This window comes from Pleurodeles waltl, chromosome 9 (assembly GCF_031143425.1).
Source record: "Pleurodeles waltl isolate 20211129_DDA chromosome 9, aPleWal1.hap1.20221129, whole genome shotgun sequence".
Classification (NCBI taxonomy): domain Eukaryota; kingdom Metazoa; phylum Chordata; class Amphibia; order Caudata; family Salamandridae; genus Pleurodeles; species Pleurodeles waltl.
In genome coordinates this window covers 868,653,478-868,680,650 of record NC_090448.1, presented here as the reverse complement: position 1 = coordinate 868,680,650, position 27,173 = coordinate 868,653,478, and the positions used below count along the sequence as shown (strand labels likewise).

The 27,173-nt window shown below is 47.1% G+C and overlaps 1 protein-coding gene across 1 annotated transcript in view; it reads left to right on the top strand.

Moving 5' to 3' along the window:
- EML5 (EMAP like 5) overlaps positions 1 to 27,173 on the top strand; it is a 1,994,219-nt gene that overhangs the window by 764,024 nt on the left and 1,203,022 nt on the right. The window contains exon 7 of the mRNA XM_069208148.1: positions 1,990 to 2,191. Coding sequence (XP_069064249.1) covers positions 1,990 to 2,191 — 202 coding nt within the window. The remainder of the gene's footprint in view (positions 1 to 1,989; positions 2,192 to 27,173) is intronic.

Below are 27,173 nucleotides of genomic sequence, written 5' to 3'. Positions count from 1 at the left end.
TAAATATCAAAATGTGACCAGCTCTCATCCAGTGGCCTCGCAGAATATAGATAACATATCTTTTGTTTAATTTCTGGATGGATCGGAAATAAACAAGATTTCACCCAGTTACTATTCATTGCAAAGAATTTGCTGAACTGATCCAAGTTGCCATTGTCTAATGCACCTAATTTTGTACCTCTTTTAGAAATAGCAGCATTTCATTAGGATATAAGGATATCACATGTATGTCCCTAAGTTGATGTCTCTCTTCCTGCCTGATTGGCATTGCATGTAAGCAAGTGGTTCCATTGCTAATGAACACATCGGAACTGGCAAGGCGTAAACCTGTTTAGTCCCACTTCAGCTTTGTGTATTACTGGAGATCACCTGTCCAGTGCAGACTTTGGAAGGGAGCTTGGAATACAACAGTCCATTACGCATCAAGAAATCATGGTCTAGGCTCATTGGCTGAAATACTTTCAGGGCAAATTCCCATGTCAGTTTGTGAAAAGCTTTGCCTGTGTCCATCACTATGACTAGGTTAATGGAACAATGGTTCAGTAGGAGTTAAATCCCTGTAGTGAAATAAGAAATCTTGCAAAGTTGAAGACAGAACAAATATAAAACTAGATTACCAAGGTATATAAGAAACAGGCTAAATATGATGTTATATTCCAATTAATGTAACCATTGCATGTTTGAAACAATGTTGTACTTGTTTTCAGAAGAGATCTGGTGCTCATGCTTCAGTGAAGGAGATGTGCACTGAAGGGTGATAAAGAAACAGAGGCAAAGTGCATCACAAAGTCTTATGACTCATTTACATAAATTTGTACAGTGTGATTGGAGTCTATGCTGTCAACGACGTTCTGACTTCTAGTGTTGTGAGGTCATCATCAGGATGGGAGCGTACGCACCCAGTATCTGGAAATTAGAAAAAATCATTATCAGTATATTTCAGAGAGGGGGAAGGACTGTTATAGTAATCTTTCACTTGCCTGATGGGGTTCCCGAACCAATCACAGAGAGCCTCCCTCCAGTCAGTTGGGAAGTGAGGCAAGGGTGTCTAATTGTGCCCTAGATAATAAGGAACAAACAAAACTTAAAACTGAAATAATTTCTTGGAGCGTGTGCATGGGTCACTAGGTGACACTGCTGGAGTTAAGAAAATCATCTATTTAAGGAGTGGGTATTTGAATATGCAGCAGTGCCAAGTAAGTGTCCTGGAGTACGGAGTGAGCTGGTACTAATTAGGAGCAGGAAAGCAGGGGGGGTCTTGTGGCCAGCCACGCAGCTGAGAAAAAACATGTAGCAGTTGCTATTTTGTCCCGATGCTCTGGAGTAAAAAGAATTGGATTTTTCCTGGATAGGGTGTTAAGCAGGGGGAGTTGGAAGAATTGGACGTTTCTTTCAAAGGGAGATAACCAGGGGACCATGGCTATCTCCCTATCCAGGAAACTTCTGATTCTTTTTACCAGCAGCGACTTTACACTCTATTAATCGTCTCACTATGATATGTCCAGTCCTTTGTCCATACAGAGCCCCAGCTGTTCACTTCATCCCCTACTTGGCTGCCCAGCAATCAGTCTCCTTCAGCTGCAGTCAGCCACCATCTTGGGTGGTGTTGCCACCCTGGTCGTTGCTCTTGCCCCGGAAACCCACCAGTCACACACACAAACCAGCACTCACAGCCCTCTGGGCTGACCCCCAATAATGCCTCACAATAGCTGTTTTTCAGGGCATGCCAGGAGATGTTTCATGTCATTGGTTGTTGATCCTACCTATATATGTGTTTTGTAAAATACAAGTGTAATGTTTTGGTAGTAGAAAAAAGTTGAACATTACCTAGTACTTTTTAGCTAAATCATAAATGTGTTTTCTACATTTAGAGTTTTGTCTTCATCTATATTACTTAGCTTTTCCTTTAATGTACATTGCTTTGCTGAATGCTTGTACATCGTGATTTTTGTCAGTTATAGGTCTATTCATTTTCTTGTGTTTTAATAGGTTTATCTGTGAGGAGCGTTTGCTGGCGAGGAGACCACATTCTAGTTGGCACACAAGATAGTGAAATCTTTGAGATTGTGGTGCATGAGCGCAACAAACCTTTTCTGATCATGCAGGGGCACTGTGAAGGGGAGCTTTGGGCACTAGCTGTACACCCGAATAAGCCGCTGGCCATGACTGGAAGTGATGACCGATCAGTCAGGTAAGAAATTTGCATAAAATCTGTATGTATTTGTGTTTGCTCCCGGTCAAAAATGACAGCTGCTGCAATATGTTAACTGTGCACTTTTTAAACAATGTATGTCAAGCACTGAGGTAAAGCATTGAGGTAAAGCGCTCACAACACTCAAGTTCAAGGGGCTCTTTAGTTTTAAGAATGTTTATCCTCCAAAAACCTATTAAGTTTCTCAGAAAAAATAAATAAAGTATATGACTTGGTGCTTCACAGTTGTGCCATCTTCGGAGCTCAAAAGGAGACGTGTTGCAAGATGAACAATTGAATGTGTTCAATTTAATATTATTTAATATTATGATATATTATATTTATTATTATTGTTTAGATTAAATATATGTACTGTATATTGAATGTATGTTTAGCTGAATAAGAATTAAAATTCAACTTCTTGCATCAAATTGAATTTGAAGAGGTGCTTCAGTTTCTTGAATAACAATAGGAGTTTTAATACTCTTTCAAGTGATTTGACTTGAGGGCTCTCAAACTCCAGTGACGAGGTTAGATAGACTGCTGAGAGTGACATGTAGAGAATTCAGTGGCATACCTATCCCACGAAAGACCTTGCTGCCCAGAGACCAGACCTTATACCTTTGAATTTTGCAAGCCTTGACTGCAAGGCAGAATTCAAGAGAAGGGTATCACTGGAGCGTGCCAGTAACTGAGGTCCTCCTTCTTTGGTACTCTTCTGGTCAAACCTAACTCTAGTATTTTAATTCTTTCAACCCAAACCACATCTAGATTTGTGTCATCTTCTGGAATGGCAATCCATTGAAATACTGGAATCTGCTTATCTGGGTACACAGGGGACTAGAACTCAAAGACTGTTCTGAAAATAAAAACAAGTAGTAGTAGCAAAATATTTTTCTTCCACCCCAGTTGCAAGAAATGAGTCAGTAAATGTGTTTATGAAATGTTACTCTGGGGCTTTGCTGCACATTTGGTTTTCATGTGGTGGAAAGCAGAAATCAAAAACAGCAAGCAGGATTTATGTTAGCAATATAAGATCTCAATTTACTGCTCACCAGGGCTGACTGCTTTATGGCTTGTGCAGTGGAGGCACTACCCATGCCATATGTGGCCGACCAATTGAATTTAGAGTTACCTTTTTAAGCAGGTGAATATTTGTACCCAAAACAGTTCCCAGGTCCCTTGTGAGACAAACATTGGCAAAGCCAATAACTCTTGCCTATGCAAGAACTATTGCCTTTGGCAATGTGTTTTAGCTATGGTGTACACCAGCATGGCTGCTGTTCAGCATGGCTAAAGGTTAGTGACGTAGAGGAGAGTGGAGTAGAGTGGAATTGAGTGGAGTGGCATAGAGCGGAGTGGTGTTCATTGTAGTGGAGTGGCATAGAGTGGAGAGTTGTAGGGTGGAGTGGAGTGTTGTGGAGTGTCAGAGTGGAGTGTCATACAGTAGAGTGCAGTAGAATGGAGAGGTGAGGAGTGGAGGGACATAGAGTGGAGTACAGTGGCGTAGAGTGAAACGGCATAGAGTGTCTTAGAGTTGAGTGTCACAGAAAAGTGTACTGTGCAGTGGCATAGGGTGGAGTAGTATTGTGGAGTAGTGTGTCATAGAATGGGAGAGGTGAGTCAGAATAGAGTTGAGTTGAGTGGCGTGGTGAGGTGTGGAATGGAGTAAAGAAAGTTGTGTTGAGTGGTGCAGAGGGAGTTAAGTAAAGTAGAGTAGTGTCATAGAGTGGCATGGAGTGGTGTAAAGGTAAGTAGAGTATTGTATAGTGGAGTGATGTTGGTTGCAGAGTGGAGTGGCATAGAGTGGAGTGGTATAAAGTTAAAAGGGGTAGAGTATTATAGAGTGACGTATCATAGAGTGGTGTGGCATAGCATAGAGGGCAGTAAAGTGTTGTAGAGTTGAATGTCGTGGAGTGGCATAAAGTGGAGTAGAGTGGCATAGAGTGGAGCCGTGTAGAGTGGAGAAGCGTGTTGTAGAGTGGAGTATGCATAGTGTGGTAAGACACTGCCTTTACACAACATATTTTCAATTGAAAAGACCATCACATTTGCATAGACAGACAATTTTATTGATAAGCCTATACAGCACACAAATAATGTGTTTAAATGGCATCACCTACTGTACTGATTTATTTTAATCAGATTTAAATATTTGTTTCCAACCACACTTAAGAATTACAAAAAAAGTACTTCATTTATGCTTTCCTAATTTTGGTATATCCTGAGATATTTGCACAGTTCATTTACCGACATTTAAATGTTGTTTTGAGCTAGAAATAAGCCTTTCCTTACACAAAGCCAGTACCCAGCAGAATTGTCAGATTGTCAGATAAATCTTTTCACTTTGAAGTCAGAGAAAAAAAGTAAACACCAAGCTCACTCAAATGACAGACTCTGACATTTGACCTCTGCCTTTAAATGCACAGCAAATGAGACAAGATAAGAACAAAATTTAAAGGTCTGTGTACAGAAAGTGAGCACTTGTGGTAGAATACAAGAAGCGAGTCAGAGAGGTGGTAAACATGCTGTTCTCCACACGAGGGACAAAGACAAGCAGCACAGTCTAAATCAAATTAAGCCAGCAAATACAAAGCAAGCAAATATGAGTTGAAACCACAAAGCCATTGGTAAGCAATGGGCGGAATACATTCCCAGGGAAACTTTCATAAGGTCCCTGTGTGGTCTTTAACAAACTGACAGCTGCGCTGTCTGGTTCGCTTACACCTACAAATATAACTCTCATTTGGTCCGCCATGCATTGACTGCATGACAGACTGGTTCATCAGCATTTGAATGTGATCCTAAATGTATTTAGAAATTGTAGGAACCAGTTGAAATAGAGTGTGTCCCTCTTCTGCTTCCAGCTCCCAAATTTCCACTCATGCCTCATAAAATTGTAGATCAGTATACTGTATTCAAGACTATGGATGCTCTGAAACATGACATAATAGTTTTATCTATCACCCTTCTTCAGGAAAGGGATGCTTTATTTTCATTGAACTCTCCCTTTAAAGGGAATGGTATAGTATGTTTAACATTTTTACCAAGTTGCAAAATGAATTGCCTTTCATTTCATTTAGAAAAATAGCTTCCAATGGAAGTAAAGATGCATTAACTTGCACAGAGCATTACTTGGATCCCAGTACGTGGATTCAAATTTTTACTGATCTGTACTCTGAACCTACAAAGCATTCCCAAGAATCGCAATAGGCTCAGAACAGTTGCACAAATAAAGCCATGGAATTCAACTTACTTTAGTATGGATGAAACGCTGAAAGCAATAGGAGACATCAGGTCAGGAAATTCCAGGAGATTTATTCAAACATATTTATTTATTTATTCAAAGTCGTATGAGCTCCTTATATGAACGTAAGCAGCAACTCAGTGGCATTGGGAGCTCTGGTTCCTCGTACATGGAAAGGGGCAAAAAATTGTCCTAGTCCATAAAAAGGGGAGCAAATAGGAACCCAGCAAATACAGGCGGATTAGCCTCTTAGATGTATTGCAAAAACTATATGCCAGGCAGGTACTTTGAAAACTGAATGACTGGATGGATGATAATAACATTTAACAGTCTATCAGGCAGGGTTTATAACCTGTGTAAGCACAATCGATCAGGTCTTCAGACTTCTGTGTATCCTGTGGAAACATAATAAATTGAGGGGTCGACATATGTATATTGCATCATAGATCTAAGGACGGTTTTCAGTCTCATTCCAAGAGGTCCCTTAAGGGTCATGCTCAAGATCCAAGGTGTACTTAATAATCTTTTAACCCAGATAATTAGATTACATCAAGGCAACTATGCCAAGATTTGTTGGGGTCCTTATGGCAAACTCACAGAATCTATCCCCATCAATAAGGGAGTGAGGCAGGGGCATGCGTTTGCACCTACCCTGTTCTCACTGGACGTAAATGATGTAGCTGACTGTCTTAAGAAGTGAAGCCATGATTCCCCAAGGCTTTGTGGGGCCCCTGTTTGAGGTATTATTTACGTGTGACACCATTTTGTTGTCACAGACACCAAGGGGCCTTCAAAAACAAATACATGGGTGTAAAACATATTGTGCTGCAAAGGGACTAAGAACTAACACCAGTAAAACTAAGTATATGACCATCAAACTCTATAGGACCTTCAAGAAAAATCTTACACTCCAAGAGGAAAAACTTGACCTCATGGGTATAGCACTCGATCCTAGGTTATCATGGCTACCCCATATGAGTGAAGCAAAAACGGTCCTTGTACACAACTCAATGGCTATCACTAACAAATACCATCTAAAATGGTTACTCCGGACCTAGAGGTATGCAGGCACAAGGTTCAAGCTGCAGCCCTATTTGGGGCTGAGTTAAGGGGTACAGGTGACCCAAAACATCTCCTGCTAAGTGAAAATAGGTTCATGAAGGGTCTACTGGGGATACCTACGTCAACCTCACTAATCCCTATGCATCAGGACTTAACAGCAAACAAATAGAGCATATAATAGTTTGAAACCTATGCTCTATTGGTTAAGATTATGGACAAACCAATAACTGGCCCATTATAGAGAAGATCTTACAGAACTGTTGCAGCTAGATAGCTTTGTAACCTTTCTTTGGATCTGACATGTTTAGATGAGATGTTTGGTAAGCTTGACCTATTTTCCTATTGAAGTGAACCACAAATGCTAACACCAAAATCAAGGTCCAATTTAAGCAACCATACTGGGAGTATGCTCTAAACATCCTCCACCAAAACTCCAGATTAGGCAGGTTTACAAATTTTCTTATTGGCAAGCCAAACCCAAGTTTTGAGGTGTTTCTAGACACAATCCAACCTTATCTGGCGAAAATGTTATACATGAAATTCCACTAAGAAACTCTTCAAGTCAGAGCTTTCACCACAATATAGAAAGTGCATAATTACACTGATGATGATACTACATGTACTTTATGTACTCTAGGTAGGTGAAAATATTGCACACATGTTATTTGTTTGTATGGCTTATGATAAGCATAGAAGGAAATGGACACGACCGATCTGCAGAAATATGGGATTCAGGAAACATCTAGAAGATGACACAACCCCCCACCCCCATGTAGTTTCTGGCTTGAGCTAATTGTTAGAAATGGGGTCTCTAGTTGGCAGTCAGTTTACACCTTGTCCAAGTAGGGACCTTCACCCTAGTGAGGGTAAGGGAGTCGCACACCTAAGGCAATCCCTGCTCACCCCCTTGGTAGCTTGGCACAAGCAGGTTTATCTTATAGGCAATGTGTACAGTATTTATATACACACACACAGTAAGATATAGAAAACACCACAAAAGTACTCCACACGAGTTTAGAAAAAAGCCAATATTTATCTGAATAAAACAAGACCAAAATGACAAAAATCCGGCATACACAAAAAAATTTTTTTAAGTTAAGATTCTTAATCCATAGGAATCAATGGATACATTATTTTAACACAAATTACCTTATATGCCTAAAAAATAAAGCTGTAGGAGAGGTGATGTGTCATAAAAGTAAGTCATGCGTCGATTCCTTACTCATAAGTGGGGCTGTGCGTCAATTCTTTCCCAACTGGGTAGGCAGCGCTTCAATTCCTTCCCTGCAGGACAACAATGCACCAATTTAGGGCCACACAGCCTCGGTTCCTTGCACTGATGTTGAAAATTGGACACTGAGGGACGATGCATGGAAAATCCAGAAGCACGGCAACAATGGATACACAGTGAAGCAGGGGATGGGTCGATTTCGGCAGCGCTGCATCAATTTTTCAGCCATGGTGCAGGCATTGCATGGATGTTTCTGCCGCAACACCCTTGGTGCGTGGATTTTAATTCTAGGTCACCAGCTTCCACTTCCAAGAGCTCAGGGACTGCATTTTGCACCACTTGGCAAGTCAGGACTCAGCAGCAGAGCCTAGGCACTGGCAGATAAAATATCTCATGTCCCTGAAACTTCACAACAGGAGGCAAACTCAGTTCAAGCACTTTGAGAATCTTGGAAAGCAGGATGTAGAAAGAAAAGTCCAGTCCTCTCACTCCCAGGTCAGAGGTAGCAGCAGCAGGCTAGCACAGCAAAGCAATACGCAGCGTGGCAGATCCTCCTCAAGCATCCAGCTCTTCTCCCTGGCAGAATGTCCTCAGTACAGAAGTGTTGTGAAGTTGTGGGGTCTGCAGTTCAATATTTATATTCATTTCTTCCTTTGAAGTAGGCAAACTTCAGAGGAAAGTCTTTGTAGTGCACAAGACCCTTCCTCTCCCTGTCGTGGCCCCAGCCACAGTCTAGGGGGTTGGAGACTATGGTGGTCATTACAACCCTGGCGGTCGGTGTTAAAGCGGCGGTAAAACCGCCAACAGGCCGGCGGGAAATAAAACAGAATTTCGACTGTGGCGGAAACTGCCAACATAGACAGCCACTTTAACACTCCGACCGCCACGGCGGTACAAACAAACACCGCAGCGGTAACCGCCAACAGACAGGCGGAGGACAATGTACCGCCCACACTATTACAACCCACCAATCCGCCACCTTTTCCGGAGCGGATTCACTGCGAACAAAAACACGGCGGAAACAGGACTTCGAAGGGAAAACGCTCACCTCTACACACCCCACGAGGAACCAGGACGCCATGGAACCCGAGCTCCAAATTCTGCCAGCCTTTATCTTCCTGCTCCTCTACCAGGAGCACGAAGGCCGGCGGCGAAGACAATGGTGAGTACTGCACCAACGACACGGGGGAACAGTGACACACACACGCAACACGCAAAACCCCCACCCTCACCCACTACAACACACACACAAGTACATATTGATACATCACAGTTACACCCCCAACCCCCCTTGGAAGAATGCAAGGACAAAAGGAAATGAGTCGAATAATTGTGATATATTCAAAGACATGAATCAAAAATATATACAAATATATACATTTATACTATATACAATTATATACACCAAGAACACAAGTCCAAGGGATTCCACCATCATAGTCCGTGGATCACTGGGCCCAAAAGGCATGGGCGAGGCCCAAACAAGATACCTGAACAAGACGGCGAGAACACTGCAGGGGCATCAGTTGGAAATAAAACAGGCACCTCAGGGGGAAGGGAAGGGGGGGCACCTCAGCCGGTTGAGTGCACAACGCCAGATCCACTAGGGGACTCCATGCCCACAGTGCAATCCTGGGGAGTGCAAAGCCACAGTCTCTCAAGTCTCTACAGTGGGTGGTTTGCCCAATGTTCAATCTTGGGGAGTGCAAAGCCACAGTCTCTCAAGTCTCTACAGTGGGTGGGTTGCCCACTGTTCAATCCTGGGGAGTGCAAAGCCACAGTCTCTCAAGTCTCTACAGTGGGTGGTTTGCCCACTGTTCAATCCTGGGAAGTGCAAAGCCACAGTCTCTCAAGTCTATAACATTCTCCACTGGTTCTTGAGGGGGCTTTGTGCCCAGAGTGCTTCATCCTGCCAAGGACTGAGGTAGTGGATGTAAATCTCCACTGGTTCTGGAGGGGGCTTTGTGCCCAGAGTGCTTCATCCTGCCAAGGGCTGAGGTAGTGGATGCCTTTCTCCACTGGTTCTGGAGGGGGCTTGGTGCCCAGAGTGCTTCATCCTGCCAAGGACAGAGGTAGTGGATGCCTTACTCCACTGGTTCTGGAGGGGGCTTTGTGCCCAGAGTGCTTCATCCTGCTCGTGGCCGTCTCAGTAGCGTCAGAGCTTTTGGCGCTCATTGTCCTGCGGTGCTGGTGGCGGCGGTCTCCTGTTCAGCAGTGCTTGTGGCGGTATTGTCTTGTTCAGCGGTGCTGGTGGCGGCGGTGTCCTTGGCAGGGGTGCTTGTGGCGGCGGTGTCCTTGGCAGCGGTTCAGCTGGTGGCGGTCTTGTCCTGTTCAGCGGTGCTGGTGGCGGCGGTGTCCTGTCCAGCGGTGCTAGTGGCGGCCCTGTCTGTGGCAGCGGGGCTGCTGGCGGTCTTCTCCTGGGCAGTGGGGCTGCTGCTGGCGGTCCTGTCGGTGGCAGCGGGGCTGCTGGCGGTCTTCTCCTGGGCAGTGTGGCTGCTGCTGGCGGTCGCCTCCTGGGCAGCGGGGCTGCTGGCGGTCTTCTCTGCTGTGCAGATCTTCCCAGACTTGCCGGTTTTACTGTGTCCCTTCCCCACCTTGGATGGTGTCGCAGCTGTCTCCACACTCCCAACTGGACCCCTGGGAGCGGCTTTGGTGGCTGATTTCTTTCCTTTTTCCCGCCGGGCACTGGCCAACTTTTGATGCTTGACAGGTGGGGGACTGTCCGTGCTCTGGCTCCTTGCCACACTGGCTGCCCTGCTGCCTGGTGCACTCCATAATCCTGTGACTACTAGCACCACTGGTCCCGCCGATGTTGTGGCTGAGGTGCTAGGTTGGGACCTCGAGAGTCGGGCCCTAGGAGACTGAAGGGGTGGGGGAGGTGAGGGAAAGCGGTCAAGGTTGGACAGGAAAAGTTTTTTGGACACACTGGGACGGTAGCTGGAGGGGGTTTGGGAGTGGAGGAAGAGGTAGTGGTTGTAGGAGGTGTTCGTTTGGTGACTTTGGGTGAAGGTGCATGGGCTGGAGGCTGTCGTGAGGTGGATGGCTGTTGGGTGGGTGTGTGGCTGCGTTTGTGTACCTTGGGAGGTGGCCTCACAGACACACTGGGAGAGGACACAGGGGATGTGTGAATGGTAGTGGGGGTGGTGACTGCACGTGAGCGGGGGGTGGTGGTGTGTGTGCTGGTGATGAACGTAGTGGCTGAGGATGGAGTGCATGCAGGTGTGAGTGGAGACGAGACAGGGAGGGAGGAGGGAGACGAGGAGGAGGGGGACACAGTGGAGGCAGTGGATGTTGGTGTGTCTGCATGTGTGTGATGCTTGCGTGAGTGCCTGTGGGATGTGTGGTGCTTATGTTTGCCAGAGCTTCCCTTGTGTGTTGAGGTGTGTGCATGCTGGTCTGATGGTGTGCTTGGGAAAGGCTGAGGTACAGGGGTGTGGGTCTGGGTGGAGGAAGTTGGAGGGGGGAGGCTAGAGACAGGGACAATGGCTGCCATCAGTGCTGAGGCCAGAGTCTGAAAAGCTCGCTGAAGGGCTGCCTGACCAGAGTGAATGCCCTCCAGGAATGCATTGGTTTGTTGCAACTGCCTCTCTACACCCTGGATGGCATTCAAAATAGTAGACTGCCCAACAGTGAGGGACCTGAGGAGGTCAATGGCCTCCTCACTGAGGGCAGCAGGGGTGACTGGGGCAGGGCCTGAGGTGCCTGGGGCGAAGGTGATGCCCACCCTCCTGGGTGAGCGGGCACGGGGCAAAAGATGAGGGGCTGCTCGGAGGATGGTGCTGGTAGGGGGGGTGGCGGCTGTACCTGTAGATGCAGGGGGCACAGATGGGGCCACCACCGCAAGGGAGCTCCCATCAGAGGAGGAGTCCGTTTCGCTGGTGTCAGCTCCTGTCCCCGCTGTGGAGATCCCCTCGCCCACCATCCCACTGGTGAATTCGGAGTCCGTAGTCTCGCCCTCCAGGGCCATGTGGGATGCAGCTCCCTCCTGCTCCGGTGCCACTGCTCCTCCGCCTGATGGTGCTAATGCACACAAGAACGGGGAGACCAGAAAAAGGGGAGGGGACACAAAAGAAAGACATGTTCAGTGCATGCAATACCGCTACCGTTGGCGGACACGACAGACACAGAAGCCCCCTGCACTACGCCGCGCACTTGGGGGCCACTATTCAATCCCTGGGATATGGCTTACAAGGCTATAGCCGATTTCTTCACACATGGATGTCACAGGAGCCTGACTAGGTGTAGTTGGCACTGTACACAGGTGGGGTGGGGTGCCACAGGGCCTGGCTGAAGAAGGGAACTTAACTACCAAACTCGCCCTGGCCTAAGGGAACCCACAGCCCAGCTCCCCCACCCAGACACCTCCAATTCGCGCTGAATCAGCAGAATGAGAGTGTACCACCCCCTTGTGACTGCTGTGATGCCCTAAAGCGCCCATTCAACTCCGGGTACGCCACAGCCAGGATCCTGAACATCAGGGGGGTCATAGTGCGACGGGCACCCCTCCCACTTTGGGAGGCCATACCCAGCTGGGCCTCCGCCATCTTCTTGCTCCAGCGGCGAATGTCCTCCCATCTTTTCCGGCAGTGGGTGCTCTGTCTGTGGTAGACCCCCAGGGTCCGGACTTCCTTGGCGATGGCACGCCAGATGTCTTTCTTCTGGTGGGCGCTGACCTACAGGAATTGTACAGGTGAAAAAGAGTAGTAATTACCAACTACACCATCACATTCATTGGCCCGCATCCCTACCCTTGCCATAACGCACATGCACTCTCCGTCGTTTCATGCACGCCTCATTCTCACCCCCCCCCCATCTTCCCTCCACACCACTCCACACAGGCATTGCCCATACAGCATGCTCACAGTGTACGAACCTATTTGTCTGGAGGACCATAGAGAAGCGTGTACTGGGGGAGGACCCATCCACTACTTTCTCCAACTCCTCCGTGCTGAAAGCAGGGGCCCTTTCCCCAGACACACGAGCCATTGTCTCTTCCAGACTGAGGTCACAGCAGCACTTGCAGTGTAGGTCCTCTCCTGTCGAAGATCAGGTATCGAGTGATTGAACAGAGAGAAAATGGCGGTCATGTCCACGGCGGTGCGTACCGTCACTGCCGGCGTACATCGTCATTGGCTCCTGGGACCCATAGGGTCCAATGTTAACCAATGCAGGATTGCGCCGTGGTCTTCGACCGCCTACCGCGACAGTGTACAACGCCAGCGCAGTTACCTCATATCCCCTTGCCCCACCTTACAGGTCAGGCAGCCGCCATTTCAGGGGCCCACATGGCTTTATTTTTGACTGCGTCACACATACCTAGGCCTTGTCTTATCTCTCATACAGGCAAATTTCAATTTATGAATATGTTCAGAGTAAGCTGTGTTTCTGATGGATACACCTACCTGTGGATTCCTCACCTAAAGAATTCTCCCCTCGTGCCAGCTTCGACAGAAATTTCTTCTAGCTCTGCACGTCGACGTTGACGTCACAATCAACAGACTCCACGCGATGCCGTATGACGTCATCTAGGCAATAAGAAGCCCTCGTCGACGTGCAGACGTCAGTTCCCTTTTTTCCGTGCCTTCGAATAAAGTTTTTTCTTCGAGACTAACAGGGAGCTACAGTTGCGCATCTGTAGTTACAATGTCGCAGCCAAGAAAATCTGGCTTTAAGCCTTGTAACCAGTGTGCGGGACGAATGTCGGTCACTGACCCCCGTGAAAATTGTATGTGGTGCCTTAGTTCCGACCATGAGGTCGAGTCATGCGGTTCCTGCCAGCGCATGAACCCTAAGGCGCTTAAGGAAAGGGATGCTAAATTGTTCCTGGTCCGTTCCAAGAAGAGGAAGGAAAGGCGGCATCGGAGAGAGTCCTCTTCGAAATCTTCGAAAATGGACCACGCTGCAAAGAAGGCCTTTTCGTCATGCAGTATGGCCTTGAAGTCGACCAATGCAACCTGCATTTTGGGACGTTATATTCATGCCCTTATGGAGGAAGTGAAAGATCATCCAAACTTGCTGCAAGAGGTGTTGCATTCACTAGCGGACGCTCAGGCGGCGGCGACCCAGGTGATCCAGTCTGGGTTGGACACCTCTGACTCTGTGGCAAGGGCTATGGGCACATCCATAGTATCGAGACGTCAGGCTTGGCTGCGCTCATCAGGCTTTTCTTCGGATGTGCAAGCGACTCTCCTGGATCTGCCTTTTGATGGAGAAAAACTCTTTGGGACAAAGGCAGATTCTGCTCTTGAACGGTTCAAAGAGAGCAGAGCCACAGCGAGGTCGTTAGGACTTCAGGCAGCTACTTCCTCTTCCTTTAGATCGTATAGGAAGTTTAGGGGTTTTGGACGTGGCTCCTCCTTTCGTGGCAGATTCCAGGAGTCACAACAACAATCTGCAAGCTCCCTGCCTTACAGTTCCTTTAGAGGCAGAGGCAGACTACGTATAAGAGGAGCAACCCAGCAGCACTCTGCCTCTTCCTCGGGAGGGGTGCAGCAGGGAAAGCAGCCTTAGTCCTCCTCCACTCCCTGTTCACTTGTCTCCGGTAGGGGGGAGACTTGCCCAATTTCTTCCAATGTGGGAGTTTATCAGACTCTAGGGTCATCGACATTGTGAAGAGAGGGTATGCTCTTCCCTTTCGGGAGTTCCCTTCTCCCTTCCCTCCCCGCCCATCCTTCTGTTCGGAAGACCATCTTCTGTTACTGCAACAGGAGGTGTTATCCCTATTGGCAAAAGGTGCCGTAGAGTTGGTTCCCGAGCAGGAGAGGGGTCAGGGCTGTTATTCAAGGTACTTCCTGATTACCAAAAAGGATGGTCGGTTGAGACCAATTCTGGACTTGAGAATTTTGAATTGGTTCCTCAGGCAGGAAAAGTTCAAAATGCTGACCCTTTCACAGGTTCTTTTGGCATTGAACGAAGGAGATTGGATGGTGTCTGTCGATTTGCAGGATGCGTACTTCCATATTCCGATCCTCAAATCGCACAGGAAGTATCTCCGGTTTGTGGTGGGATCGCAGCATTAGCAGTTTGCGGTCCTCCCGTTTGGTCTTACTTCAGCACCTCGAGTCTTCACAAAGGTGATGGCGGTGGTAGCGGCAGTGCTCAGAAGAAGAGGGATAGCGGTGTTTCCCTATCTGGACGATTGGTTGATCAAAGTCAAGACTCCGGAGCTTGTGCGGGGTCACCTGCAGTCGACAACTCAGTTGAATGACCTGGGTCTTTCAATCAATGTGTCCAAATCTCACCTGGAGCCCTCTCAACGCCTCCTGTTCATAGGGACAGTACTGGACACGACATTGAATCAGGCCTTTCCTCCACCCCAGCGGGTTCAGGACATTCAGGCGTTGATTCCGATGTTTCGAAATGGAGCGGTAGTTCCAGTCCTCAAGGTCCTTCGTCTGCTCGGTCTGTTTGCTTCTTGCATACTGCTGGTCACTCATGCACGCTGGCACATGAGAGCTCTTCAGTGTTGCATCCGCAGGCAGTGGTTTCAACACAAAGGGGATCTCGAAGATTCGATTACGATCACCAGAGACACTGCGGTGGATATTCAGTGGTGGGCAGCGATCAGCAACCTGTCACAAGGAACGCCGTTCTCGCTGCCTCCGCCGGTGGCCACAGATGTAACGGATGCTTCCACTCTAGGGTGGGGAGCTCATCTGGGGGACCTGGAGGTCAAAGGCCTTTGGTCTCCATTGGAACAGAGATTTCACATCAATCTGTTGGAATTGCGGGCAGTACGTCTGGCTCTCAAAGCCTTCCTCCCTTCCATTTGCGGTCAGTCAGTCCAGATTCTGACAGACAACACTACCACGATGTGGTATATAAACAAGCTGGGAGGAGTGGGGTCGTACCTTCTTTGCAGAGAAGCTCTTCGACTCGGTCCTGGCTTCAGGTCCACAAGATTTGCTTGGTAGCAAATCATTTGGCTGGGGTTCTGAATGTACGTGCAGATGTTCTCAGTCGACCACGAGTGGCATCTTCATCCGGATCTGGTTCTTTACATCTTCCAGATGTGGGGGTGTCCGCAGATAGATCTGTTTGCTACTCAGAAGGACACGCAGTGCCCGTTATTTTGCAGCCTCCAGTATCCGGTGCAAGGAGCTTTGGGGGACGCGTTTCAGATGTCCTGGAAGGGTCAGTTGCTTTACGCGTTTCCTCCCATACCCCTGATTCCTCGAGTTCTGAGGAAGATCCGCCAAGATCGAGCCCAGGTCATCTTGATAGCTCCGGATTGGCCAAGAAGGGTGTGGTACACAGAACTTCTCCAACTCTCTCTTTGCCCTCAGCTCTGTCTACCTTACAGGGTGGACCTCCTCTCGCAGTCGCAGGGGCAGATGCTACACCCCCACCTCCAGAGTCTGCACCTTCATGCCTGGAGATTGAACGGGGCAATCTGAGTGCTTTTTCTCTCCCACCGGAAGTGGTGGATGTTATTTTATCGGCCAGGCGACACTCCACCAAATCGATCTATGCAAATCGATGGGCTAAATTTGTACGTTGGTGTGGAGAGAACCGAATTGATCCCTTAAAGGCTCACTTGTCTGATATATTATCATTTGCTCTTTCCTTGGCACAGAAGGGTTGTGCAGTTGCCACAGTTAAGGGCTATTTATCTGCACTGTCGGCTTTTTCTGTGCCTCCCTGATCAACCTTCCTTGTTTAAGTCTCCAATTGTTTTGAGGTTTGTTAAGGGGCTCACTAATAAGTTTCCGCCCTCACCATGTGTTATGCCTCAGTGGGACCTTAATTTAGTATTAGCATTTTTAATGGGATCGCCATTTGAACCAATGCATTCTTGTGCTTTGCGTTTGCTGGTTCTTAAGACTGTATTCCTGGTAGCCATAACATCGGCCAGAAGAGTCAGTGAGTTTCAGGCTCTTAGTGTAGAGTCTCCATACCTTTCCTTCTTTAGAGACAAAGTGGTGTTAAGGACCAAAGCGGCTTTCCTCCCGAAGGTTGTTACACCCTTTCACTTGGGGCAGACTACTACTCTCTCTTCCTTTTACCCTCTACCTCATCTATCCAAGGAGGAAGAGAGGCTCCACCGACCGGATCCACGAAGAGCATTGAGCTTCTTTGTCGACAGGACGAGGGAGTTCAGGCAAGATGATCAGCTCTTCGTTGGATACGTGGGGAAGAGGAAATGTAGAGCAGTCCACAAGAGAACGCTATCCAGGTGGGTCATTCTCTGTATTAAGCTTTGTTATTCCTTAGCCAAGAAAGAACCACCTGTGGGGCTTCGTGCCCATTCTACCAGAGCTAAGGCTGGTTCTTCGGCTTTGGCTAGGAGTGTTCCTGTGGTTGATATCTGCAGGGCGGCAACTTGGGCATCCCTCCATACTTTTGTCAAACATTATTGTTTGGATTCTGAGGTTAGGAGAGATGGCCATTTTTCTCGCTCGGTGCTGCAGGATTTCTTGGTTTGACCCTTCGGGGACCCACCTCCGGAGGTAGTACTGCTTTGGGACTCTATTCTTTAGGTGAGGAATCCACAGGTAGGTGTATCCATCAGAAGAATAAGTTACTTACCTTCGGTAACGCTTTTTCTGGTGGATACATTAACTACCTGTGGATTCCTCACGGTCCCACCCGCCTCCCCATTGCCTGAATGGTTGTTCCACGAAATCCTTGGGTGAGCGCCTATTGTCTTGTATATATGTGTGTGTATATATATATATATATATATATATATATATATACATGTATGCCTACTTTTGGTATATAGTTAAAGCATGTATATATGTATTTCCTTCTCTAGTCTTGATAATTCAAGTACCCATGATTAATTTTGACTAGCATATTACATTTTTTGCTATTTTTAGTATAATAAATGTTGTGTTTTCAATTCTTTGGATGTTATTATGTTCTCTTCAAGGCCAAATTTTCACCTGTTCGCCTCTAAGGCACGTAAAAAATGGTGATAACTGACGTCTGCATGTCGACGAGGGCTTCTGATTGCCTAGATGATGTCATACGGCGTCGCGTGGAGTCGGGCGATTGTGACGTCATCGTTGACGTGCAGAGCTAGAAGAAATTTCCGTCGAAGCTGGCGCGAGGGGAGAATTCTTTAGGTGAGGAATCCACAGGTAGTTAATGTATCCACCAGAAAAAGCGTTACCGAAGGTAAGTAACTTATTCTTCCGTACCTCTGATTTGGTTGACTCTGTGCTCACTGTTCTCCTCCATAGGCACCGTCCGCTGGGGCATGTGAGGAGATGGCGGCATCCTCCGGTGTACAGACCGCTGGTGGACCTATCGACAATTGAGGAAAGACATGTGATCATCACCTACAGGCTTGATCGTGCCACAATCCAGGAACTGTATGCCCAGTTGGAGCCAGACCTGATGTCAGCTATCCGCCATCCCACAGGAATCCCCTCTCTAGTGCAGGTGCTGTCAGTACTCCTAGCAAGTGGGTCTTTTCAAACAACAGTGGCAATAGCATCAGGGATGTCCCAGCCTATGTTCTCAAACATGTTGTCCAGAGTGTTGTCTGCCTTGCTGAAACACATGCGGAGCTACATCGTTTTCCCTCAGGTGGAGGAATTGCCTACAGTGAAAGGTGACTTTTATGCCCTGGGATATATCCCCAACATCATAGGAGCAATTGATGGGACACATGTGGCCTTGGTACCCCCCCCGCAGGAGTGAAAAGGTGTACAGAAACCGGAAGAGTTACCATTCGATGAATGTGCAGATGGTGTGTTTGGCAGACCAGTACATCTCCCATGTGAATGCCAAATTCCCTGGCTCAGTACATGACGCTTACATCCTGCGGAATAGCAGCATCCCTTATGTGATGGGGCAACTACAGAGGCACCAGGTGTGGCTATTAGGTGAGCACCTGGACCCAAATCAGTGGGAATAGTTGTCTGGGTCTGTGGATGTCCCTATGAGTTAGTGTGTGTCTAACAGTTGTCCCTCGCCATTTGCAGGTGACGCTGTTTACCCCAACCTATCATGGCTACTGACCCCAGTGAGGAATCCCAGGACAAGGGCAGAGGAACGCTACAATGAGGCCCATGGGCGAACAAGGAGGATTTTAGAGTGGACCTTCGGCCTCCTGAAGGCCAGGTTCAGGTGCCTCCATATGACAGGTGGTTCCCTATTCTACTCACCAAAGAAGGTGTGCCAGATCATCGTGGCCTGCTGTATGCTTCACAACTTGGCAGTGCGACGACAGGTGCCTTTTCTGCAGGAGGATGGTCCAGATGGAGGTGTTGTGGCAGCTGTGGAGCCTGTGGACAGAGAAGACGAGGAAGCAGAAGAAGAGGACATCGACAACAGGAACACGGTGATCCTGGAATACAATATTTTGAAATCACAGACAGACTTCAGATTGTTTTGTGCTGAAAGGGTGTTTATTTAAATGCTCAATATTGGAGGGGGTTGTAAAATGGTGAGGGGTGATGGTGGAGGAATGTCCATGGCAGAGTCCAGTCTGTTAGTCTCAGAGGTGCATTGTCCAAAGGGGCATAGAAAGTGGAGCTGGGGCAGTTTAAGTATGGACAGGGTGACAAGGTGGGACAGAAGGATGACAATCAGGGTGGTCTAATTTCTTGGCGGGGGTCTTGGCATCGTTCTCTGTCTTTGTCCTGGATCTCAGGGACCGCTTGCAGGGTGGTTCTCCCTCTGCAGGGGGTGGGGTGCTGGTGTGGTGGTCCTGTGGTGGTGCCTCCTGTCCACTAGCGCCGGCGAGGTGGTGGGCAGTTCATCGTATAGGCTAGTGTCAGGGGCCCCTTGTAGTGCCACAGTGTCCCTCCTGGTGTTGAGGAGTTCCTTCAGCACCCATACAATGGTGTCCAGGGTGGAATTGGTTGATTTGAGTCCCTCCCTAAAGCCCAAATACTGTTCCTCCTGCAGCCAGTGGGTCTCCTGAAACTTGGCCAGTACCGTTGCCATCGTCTCCTGGGAATGGTGGTAGGCTCCCATGATGTTGGAGAGGGCCTCGTGGAGAGTGGGTTCCCTGGGCCAGTCCTCCCCCTGTCGCACAGCAGCCCTCCCAGTTCCCCTATGTTCCTGGGCCTCTGTCCCCTGAACCGTGTGCCTACTACCACTGCCCCCAGGTCCCTGGTGTTGTTGGGGTGGTGGGTTAGCCTGTATTCCCTGTAGTGGTGGACACACTGCTGCTTGACGTCCTGGGGACAGAGGTATGGGCCCACTGGGTGGGTGCTGTGCTGGTGTATCCAGAGGGGGAAGCTCTATAGTGGCCTGTGGCTCTGTGAGGGGAACCGACTGTCCCGAGGTCCCAGATGGGCCGGGCTGGTCGTCTAGATCCAGTTGGACAGAGCTGCTGTCATCACTGTGGGCCCCTTCTGTGGGTGGAGTGGACATGTCTGGGCCCTCCTGTCCGGTGACGTTGGGTAGGGGTCCTGCAGGGGTGTAAAAGCATGATTATTGCATCTGTGTGTGCCATGGTGTGCAATGGGTGGGTGACCGTGTACCCCAGTGCTTGCATTCCTGTGTAGGACCTTGTGTGACTTACAATGCCTAAGGTTTTGCTTAGACACTGTAGGGGCATAGTGCTCATGCACTTATGCCCTCACCTATGGTATAGTGCACCCTGCCTTAGGGCTGTAAGGCCTGCTAGAGGGGTGACTTATCTATACCTATAGGCAGTGTGAGGTTGGCATGGCACCCTGAGGGGAGTGCCATGTCGACTTAGTCATTTTATCCCCACCAGCACACACAAGCTGGCAAGCAGTGTGTCTGTGCTGAGTGAGGGGTCCCCAGGGTGGCATAAGACATGCGGCAGCCCTTAGAGACCTTCCCTGGCATCAGGGCCCATGGTACCAGGGGGACCAGTTACAAGGGACTTACCTGGATGCCAGGGTGTGCCAATTGTGGAAACAAAGGTACAGGTTAGGGAAAGAACACTGGTGCTGGGGCTTTGGGATGGGTGATTTGTGATATTTGGACGTGTGTGAGGAGTAGGAGTGATGGGGGTGAGGGCGAGGGTGGGGGTATGTGATGACATGCAGGTAGGGTGGGGGATGTAATAGTAAAGATTTGACTTACCAGAGTCCATTCCTCCAGCTACTCCTGTGAGGCCCTCAGGATGCAGAATAGCCAAGACCTGCTCCTCCCATGTTATTAGTTGTGGGGGAGGAGGTGGGGGTCCGCCGCCAGTCCTCTGTACCGCGATGTGGTGTCTTGAGACCACAGAACGCACCTTCCCCTGTAGATCGTTCCACCTCTTCCTGATGTCATCCCTATTTCTTGGGTGCTGTCCCACTGCGTTGACCCTGTCCACTATTCTTCGCCATAGCTCCATCTTCCTAGCTATGGAGGTGTGCTTCACCTGTGATCCAAATAGCTGTGGCTCTACCCGGATGATTTCCTCCACCATGATCCTGAGCTCCTCCTCAGACAACCTGGTGTGTCTTTGCCGTGCCATGGGGTGGTGTGGGTGATATGTGGGGTGGTGTGTGTTGTGATGTGTGGGCTGATATTTAGTGGTGTGTTGTGTGAGGTGCGTGGATGTTGTGTGAGTGATGGTGTTGAGTGCCTGTGGATGCTGGTTTGTAGATGGTGGTGTCTCTCTGTGGCCTTCAGTCGCAATTGTTGTCGTAAGGGTTTGTGGGTGATGTGGGTGTGTGTTTTATATTGTATTGGGTGTGTGAGAGTGGTGTGTGTATGTGTATCAGGTGTGTGTATTTTGAATTGTCCAATGTGGTAGTGTTTTGTATATGTGTGTGTATTTTGAGCGTTGCGGTGTGTACCGCCAATGGAATACCGCAGTTGAAAGACCGCGCATGGATTCGTGGGTCGTGATAGTGTGGGCTTATTTCTGTTGGCATGACGGTGGAGGTTCTGTTATCGCCAGTTTATCACTGACCTTTGGTGTGGCGGACTTGTGTGGGTGTCTAGATTTTGGCGGATTCCGGCCTTTGGGTCATGATGACCGTGGCGGAATGCCGCGGTCGCGGCGGTGTGTTGGCGGTCTTCTGCACGGCGGTATGCGGCTTTTACCGCCAATGTTGTAATGACCCCCAAAATTGTGTGAGAGCAGGCACAGCCTTATTCAGGGGCAGATGTCAGCTCCTCCCACCACTCTAGCCCAGGAAGACCCACCAGGATATGCAGGACACACCTTTGTGACTGTCTAGAGTAAATTCACAAACAGCCCAACTGCCAGTCTGACCAAGATGTGTATTCAGCAGCCAGGCAGACGCACAGAATGGTTAAGCAAGAAAATGCCCACTTTCTAAAAGTGGCATTTTGAAACTTATAATCTAAAAAAACAATGTTACCAAAAGATGTATTTTTAAATTGTGAGTTCAAGGACCACAAACTCCACATCTCTATCTGCTCCCAATGGGAAACTTCACTTAACAGATATTTCAAGGCAATCCACATGTTACCCTATGGGAGAGATATTCCTTGCAATACTGAAAAACAAATTTAGTAGTATTTCACTGACAGGACATGTAAAACACATCAGTACATGTCCTGCCTTTTAAATACACTGCACCCCGCCCATGTAGCTACACTGGGCCTACCTTAGAAGTGACTTACATGTAGTAAAAGGGAAGGTTTGGGGTGGCAAGTGGGTGCACTTGTCAGGTCGAAATGCAGTTTAGAACTGCACACACAGACACTGCAATGGCAGGTCTGAGACAGGTTTGCAGTGCTACTTATGTGGGTTGCACAATGGCACTGCAAGCCCCCTAGTAGTATTTGATTTACAGGCCCTGGGCACCTCTATTGCACCTTACAAGGTACATACTACTAAATCAAATATGCCAATCATGGAGAAAACAATCAACAATCCAGTTTAGACAGACAGCACCTGCACTTTAGCACTGGTCAGCAATGGTAAAGTGCCCAGAGTCCTAAAGCCAGCAAAAACAGATCAGGAAAAAAATAGGAGGAAGAAGGCAAAAGGTTTGGGGATAGCCCTGCAAAAAGGGCCATTTCCAACACTAATACTTACTTGCAGTTGGGTCGATAGTTGAAAAGATAGGTTTGAACTTTTAAACTCTTATGAACTCATGACTTATTGGTTTTAATTAATTGTATTGATATTGATTGCATTTTTATATAAAATTGATTGTGTGTGCATTGCATTGATTTTAGTTTGTGATGAAGAATTTGATAAATGCTTTTAGAAGTCTTTAACTGAAATAAAAGCTATTGATTGAATTGCCTTTCGTTTTTTTCACTAGGGAAGTTTATGTTTCCTTGTTCGTGGGGATGCTTGTGTGCTTCATATCCATGCTCGAGATTTCTGTTGCCAACAGATTATCATTGATTACTCACATGCTGCCACTGTGATTGAAATAGCATCAGGTGTGAAATCAATACTGTACGTGGACCTCCAAATCTGATGTCACTGCAGTAGTAGCATTTATTAGTGTAACAGAGAACAGCTGTTTTCATCTCATTGTGCTAAGAACAGCTGCCAATGACTTGACAATAACAAAAGATTTTGTATCCATCTGTAGTAAGGCAAATGGGCCCAGAAACGTGGGCTGGGATTGAGTAGAAGAGTGTTGGCATCAGCATGGACTTCCTTCTTACATATACTCTGCCATCCAGTTGGAGTGGATGCATCCGTGTGTCTTAAGTTTGTATGTACATATGTGTATGGATTTTCTATTCAGGAAACCTAGTCAAAAGGTTGGGGTGCTGTAGCCAAAGCAAAAGGGTGCCATACATGGTCAAAGGAAAACTTAAAGTCGGCGAGTAATAAAGTGAGCCTTCAACTCTTTCCTAAATTGCAGCCTTGTTGGAGTGGTCTGCTGGGCACCGAGATGTTATAAATTCTGAGTGTGTAGATGGAAAACACCTGTTGCTTGTTTTATCCTTTTTTTCACTTCTAAGTCTGCTGTATAATGATGTCTTGGCTGCAGGTGGGCTGAAAAGCATTGTATTTCTTCAGGCCCTAGATCAGATACAGTGAAGAGTGTGCGATGCCCCAAAGGGATGCCAGTATGGAGTCTGGGAGGACAAGAAGTAGGGCATTACCAACATCCAGAAAGGAGAATACAGAGACTTGCACACCAGCTCTGAAGTTGCTTTCTGGAAGAAACTGCTGGATTTTCTTTAGAAGAGGGAGCTTGTACTGGTCCGTCTTTTTGTTTCTGACAATATGTCCGTTGAGGGAGAGGTTGAAGTCCAAGGTGCATCCAAGCAAGTGATTTGGCATTCAATTCATGTTGGGGTTCAAGGCCATCCAGGTTCATGTCACTGAGCCAGGTTTGTACTGTACTCTTAGTTGCTTTGGGGCATGCTCATCCAGGGAGTCAGTGGTCATTTTATGTACGCTGCTCAACGTCATGCAAGGCTGCCCGAAGAGCCTAGTCACACTCTGCTTCACACCGTGTCATTTTTGTGTTTTTGGCCACGTTGGGCATGAACAGCAGCAATTCTAGTAGAAATCTGGCCTGGCAGTTCTGGCTGGACTAATCCCACTGGAGGAGGATCAATACTGATTTGCATATACCTGGGTCCAAACTGTCATGGCATGGTGTGGAAAATAATAATGCACTGGGGTGCGACCCCGAATAATTACCAGTAGCTGTGATTAATGCAGTCATTTAACTGATTGCCTTTTTGAGTACTTGAATTTGAGCATTTAGGCAAATCTACACCCAGGTCACAATATTAAAGCAAATTTTCTGAGGCTTTGGGTCCATTGGTAAGCATAAACCCTTTTGCTGCTTTATATAAAATGTCATGTCAGGGACCTGGCTAAGTGATCCACGCGAGGGAACATATAAAAAATATACTTTAACACAATTTTCGTCCACAGAACAGTCCACAGTAAGCATTGTCCCACTGCGATTAAACCAACAAGCATCATCTTTCAGGACTTTTGCATTTTTTTGCTCCAGTGAGAAAGCCTATGGTTAGATGGAACCTGAATCTTGTATTTTCTCATAAACACTGTATAAACCATGGTGGCCAGTAAGCCTATGTGATAGAAAGGTTCTTTCTTAGAAAATAGCCTTCCAATAGACTTTAGGTGCATCAGTGCACCGTTCATTATGAAGCAGTGGTAAATGGAAGAGGAGAGCGAAGCAGGTGCTTTATGCCCGTGTTAAGGGCAGGCTGTAGACCCTAGAAACTGTAGACCCTAGAAACGTCACCCCCAACACCTCATCTGCTGATGTATTAATACCGGGGACAATCCACCTCATTGGAACGTGAGTCCAAGAAAAGAAGGGGTAATAGAAGGACATGACGTCTTCTCATTACAAGCCTGCCATTTTAGTGTGCCTTTGTGAGCCTCTAGGGGAATTGGGAGATAGGCTCATTCTTACATCAACCTATTCTTTCACACTGCTCTATTATGCAGCGTATTTAAGAGCTTTGTTGCACAGTACAACTAACAGAAGCAACCTTAAATGTGTTCACTTCCACTTTGTCCACAAGTTCTGACTGAATCATTTCACCTCAGCTCAGACTGTGTACATTAAGCCACTTCTTAACCTCAGTATCCATCCGGATCATTCATTTAAATATTATGCGCTATCTACTCAAATGTATCTCCAGATCATTGGAAGTCTCGAGAAGCATAACTGTCTAATTGCATGCGTCATGGATAATAAAGATGGGTAAATTCAAGGTCGTCTTCTTTTGAACGGCGCCATACCTTTTTTCCAGTACCCGTCTCAAGTCAGTACTTTTTCCTTAAATGTCGATGTCCCTTCCGTGCTTTCTTTCGCTATGTTGAGTGACCATGTCGTTAGTGCTTAATTTGCACACAAAAAGGGCGTGAGCCCAAAGTTTTTCTCAGGACCCTGCAAAATGACTGCCGTTTGTTGGAATTGCCAAATATCAACGCTGTTCATTCTTGATTGTACATTTTATCGCTATTTTCCACCACTCTACATTTCCTGTCTCTTTAACTCACTTTTTCGAGTTCTTTTTCTTTACCGCTTCTAGGTAGGTCCATTCCTGGTTTTTGACTGACTATGAAAAGCCTTCGGCTTCAGTGTGATTAAAATGTCTGGGAAAACATGCAAAATTAAGACTGGCTGAGGGGCTAAAAAGAAGGCAGCAAATACTGATGCTGTAATGCATTTGTGGAGTGCAGGGTCACCCAGAAAGGTATTCTGGCGCTTGTTGGAAAACTACTAGGCTTAACCGAATGAGAATAAATGCCACAGAGACGCTAAAATGAGGCTAAAGGAAAGAGTCCGATTTTAATAGCACTTTCTGTCGTTGAAGAGGCACAGGATAATTGTCAGCAGGTTTCAGCGCTTGACCATGAGATAGGATAAAGTGCTGTCAACTATCCAGGTTAAAAACACATTACGCATAAATTTCCCAGGAATCTTTTTGTTTTAAATTGGTGTCCAGATGACCTATTACGTAGGGCAGCACGGTTATCATAGAACTATTTCAAGCCACTTAGGAGCTATCTATAAGACTAATTTATATTCAACCTATTTGTTGAAAATTTGAGCTGCATAATGCGAAATCTTGTGCTTAGTGCGATTCATGGCGGCCACTCTCACCCCACTAGTTTCAGCTGCCTCCAATCTGTCATAAAAATGTCACAAGGACTGCACCAGTGAATTGCTGCCCAAAATAACAATCTTACCCTCGACTAGATCTCAATCCACTTATGGAGAAGAACGTGATGTTTTCACTTCCCTTGATGTGCTCCGTATTTTAGGGTGGGTAGGTTGTTTTTGCACTTTTTCCCACATCGGGATTACAATGAATAAAAATATAGTTTATTTGTGAAAAAAAGCATACATATTATCTTTTGAGTGCTTTGCCTTAACAAAAATGTATATAACAAAGAAGCGTGTGCAGTAGACCTGCAGATCTCATAACTGTTCTCTACTTCTGTAGCAGAAATAGTAATCATTTTCTCTTTTGTCCAACATAAGTGTAATGCACAAAGCTCTGTCACTAAGCAACCGTAAATGGCTATTGTGGAAAGTGCAGCTGAGAGTTTGGAAAATGGCTTACAGGAAATAGCCCGAGGAAAGCTCCGTGAAATCCTAGCATCCATGTAGAACTAAAGCTGCCCACTGTGCAGAATATGTAAAAACAGCAGTATTCTGAAAACTTTATTTTTTTATTTCGTAACTGCATTTAGCACGTACTTCAAAAATGCTTTAGCACATTCTCAAAAATACTCATTCAACATTTTCTAAAGAGAAGCACGCGTCTGCCACCAGTCTCAGGTTGACTTGTGAATGGCTGCTTCAAAATCTGTGGAGTTTCCATTTCACACCTTCCCTTTATTCCTAAGAGTTTGAGGCAGCTGTGCCATAGCCATGTTACTACCCTTACTGTACCACTGCCGCTTCCATTGAAGAAGCTGGCGTTGAAAGGTAATTACAAGAAAGGATTGCACTGGGGGAGCCGAAGCACATTGTGTACCACACTTTGACCATCTATACTTAGATGGAGAGACAGTAGGATGAAGTGTAGTAGAAAGCGACCCCAAAAGTAAGTCATCCAGAAGTGTGCCTCAG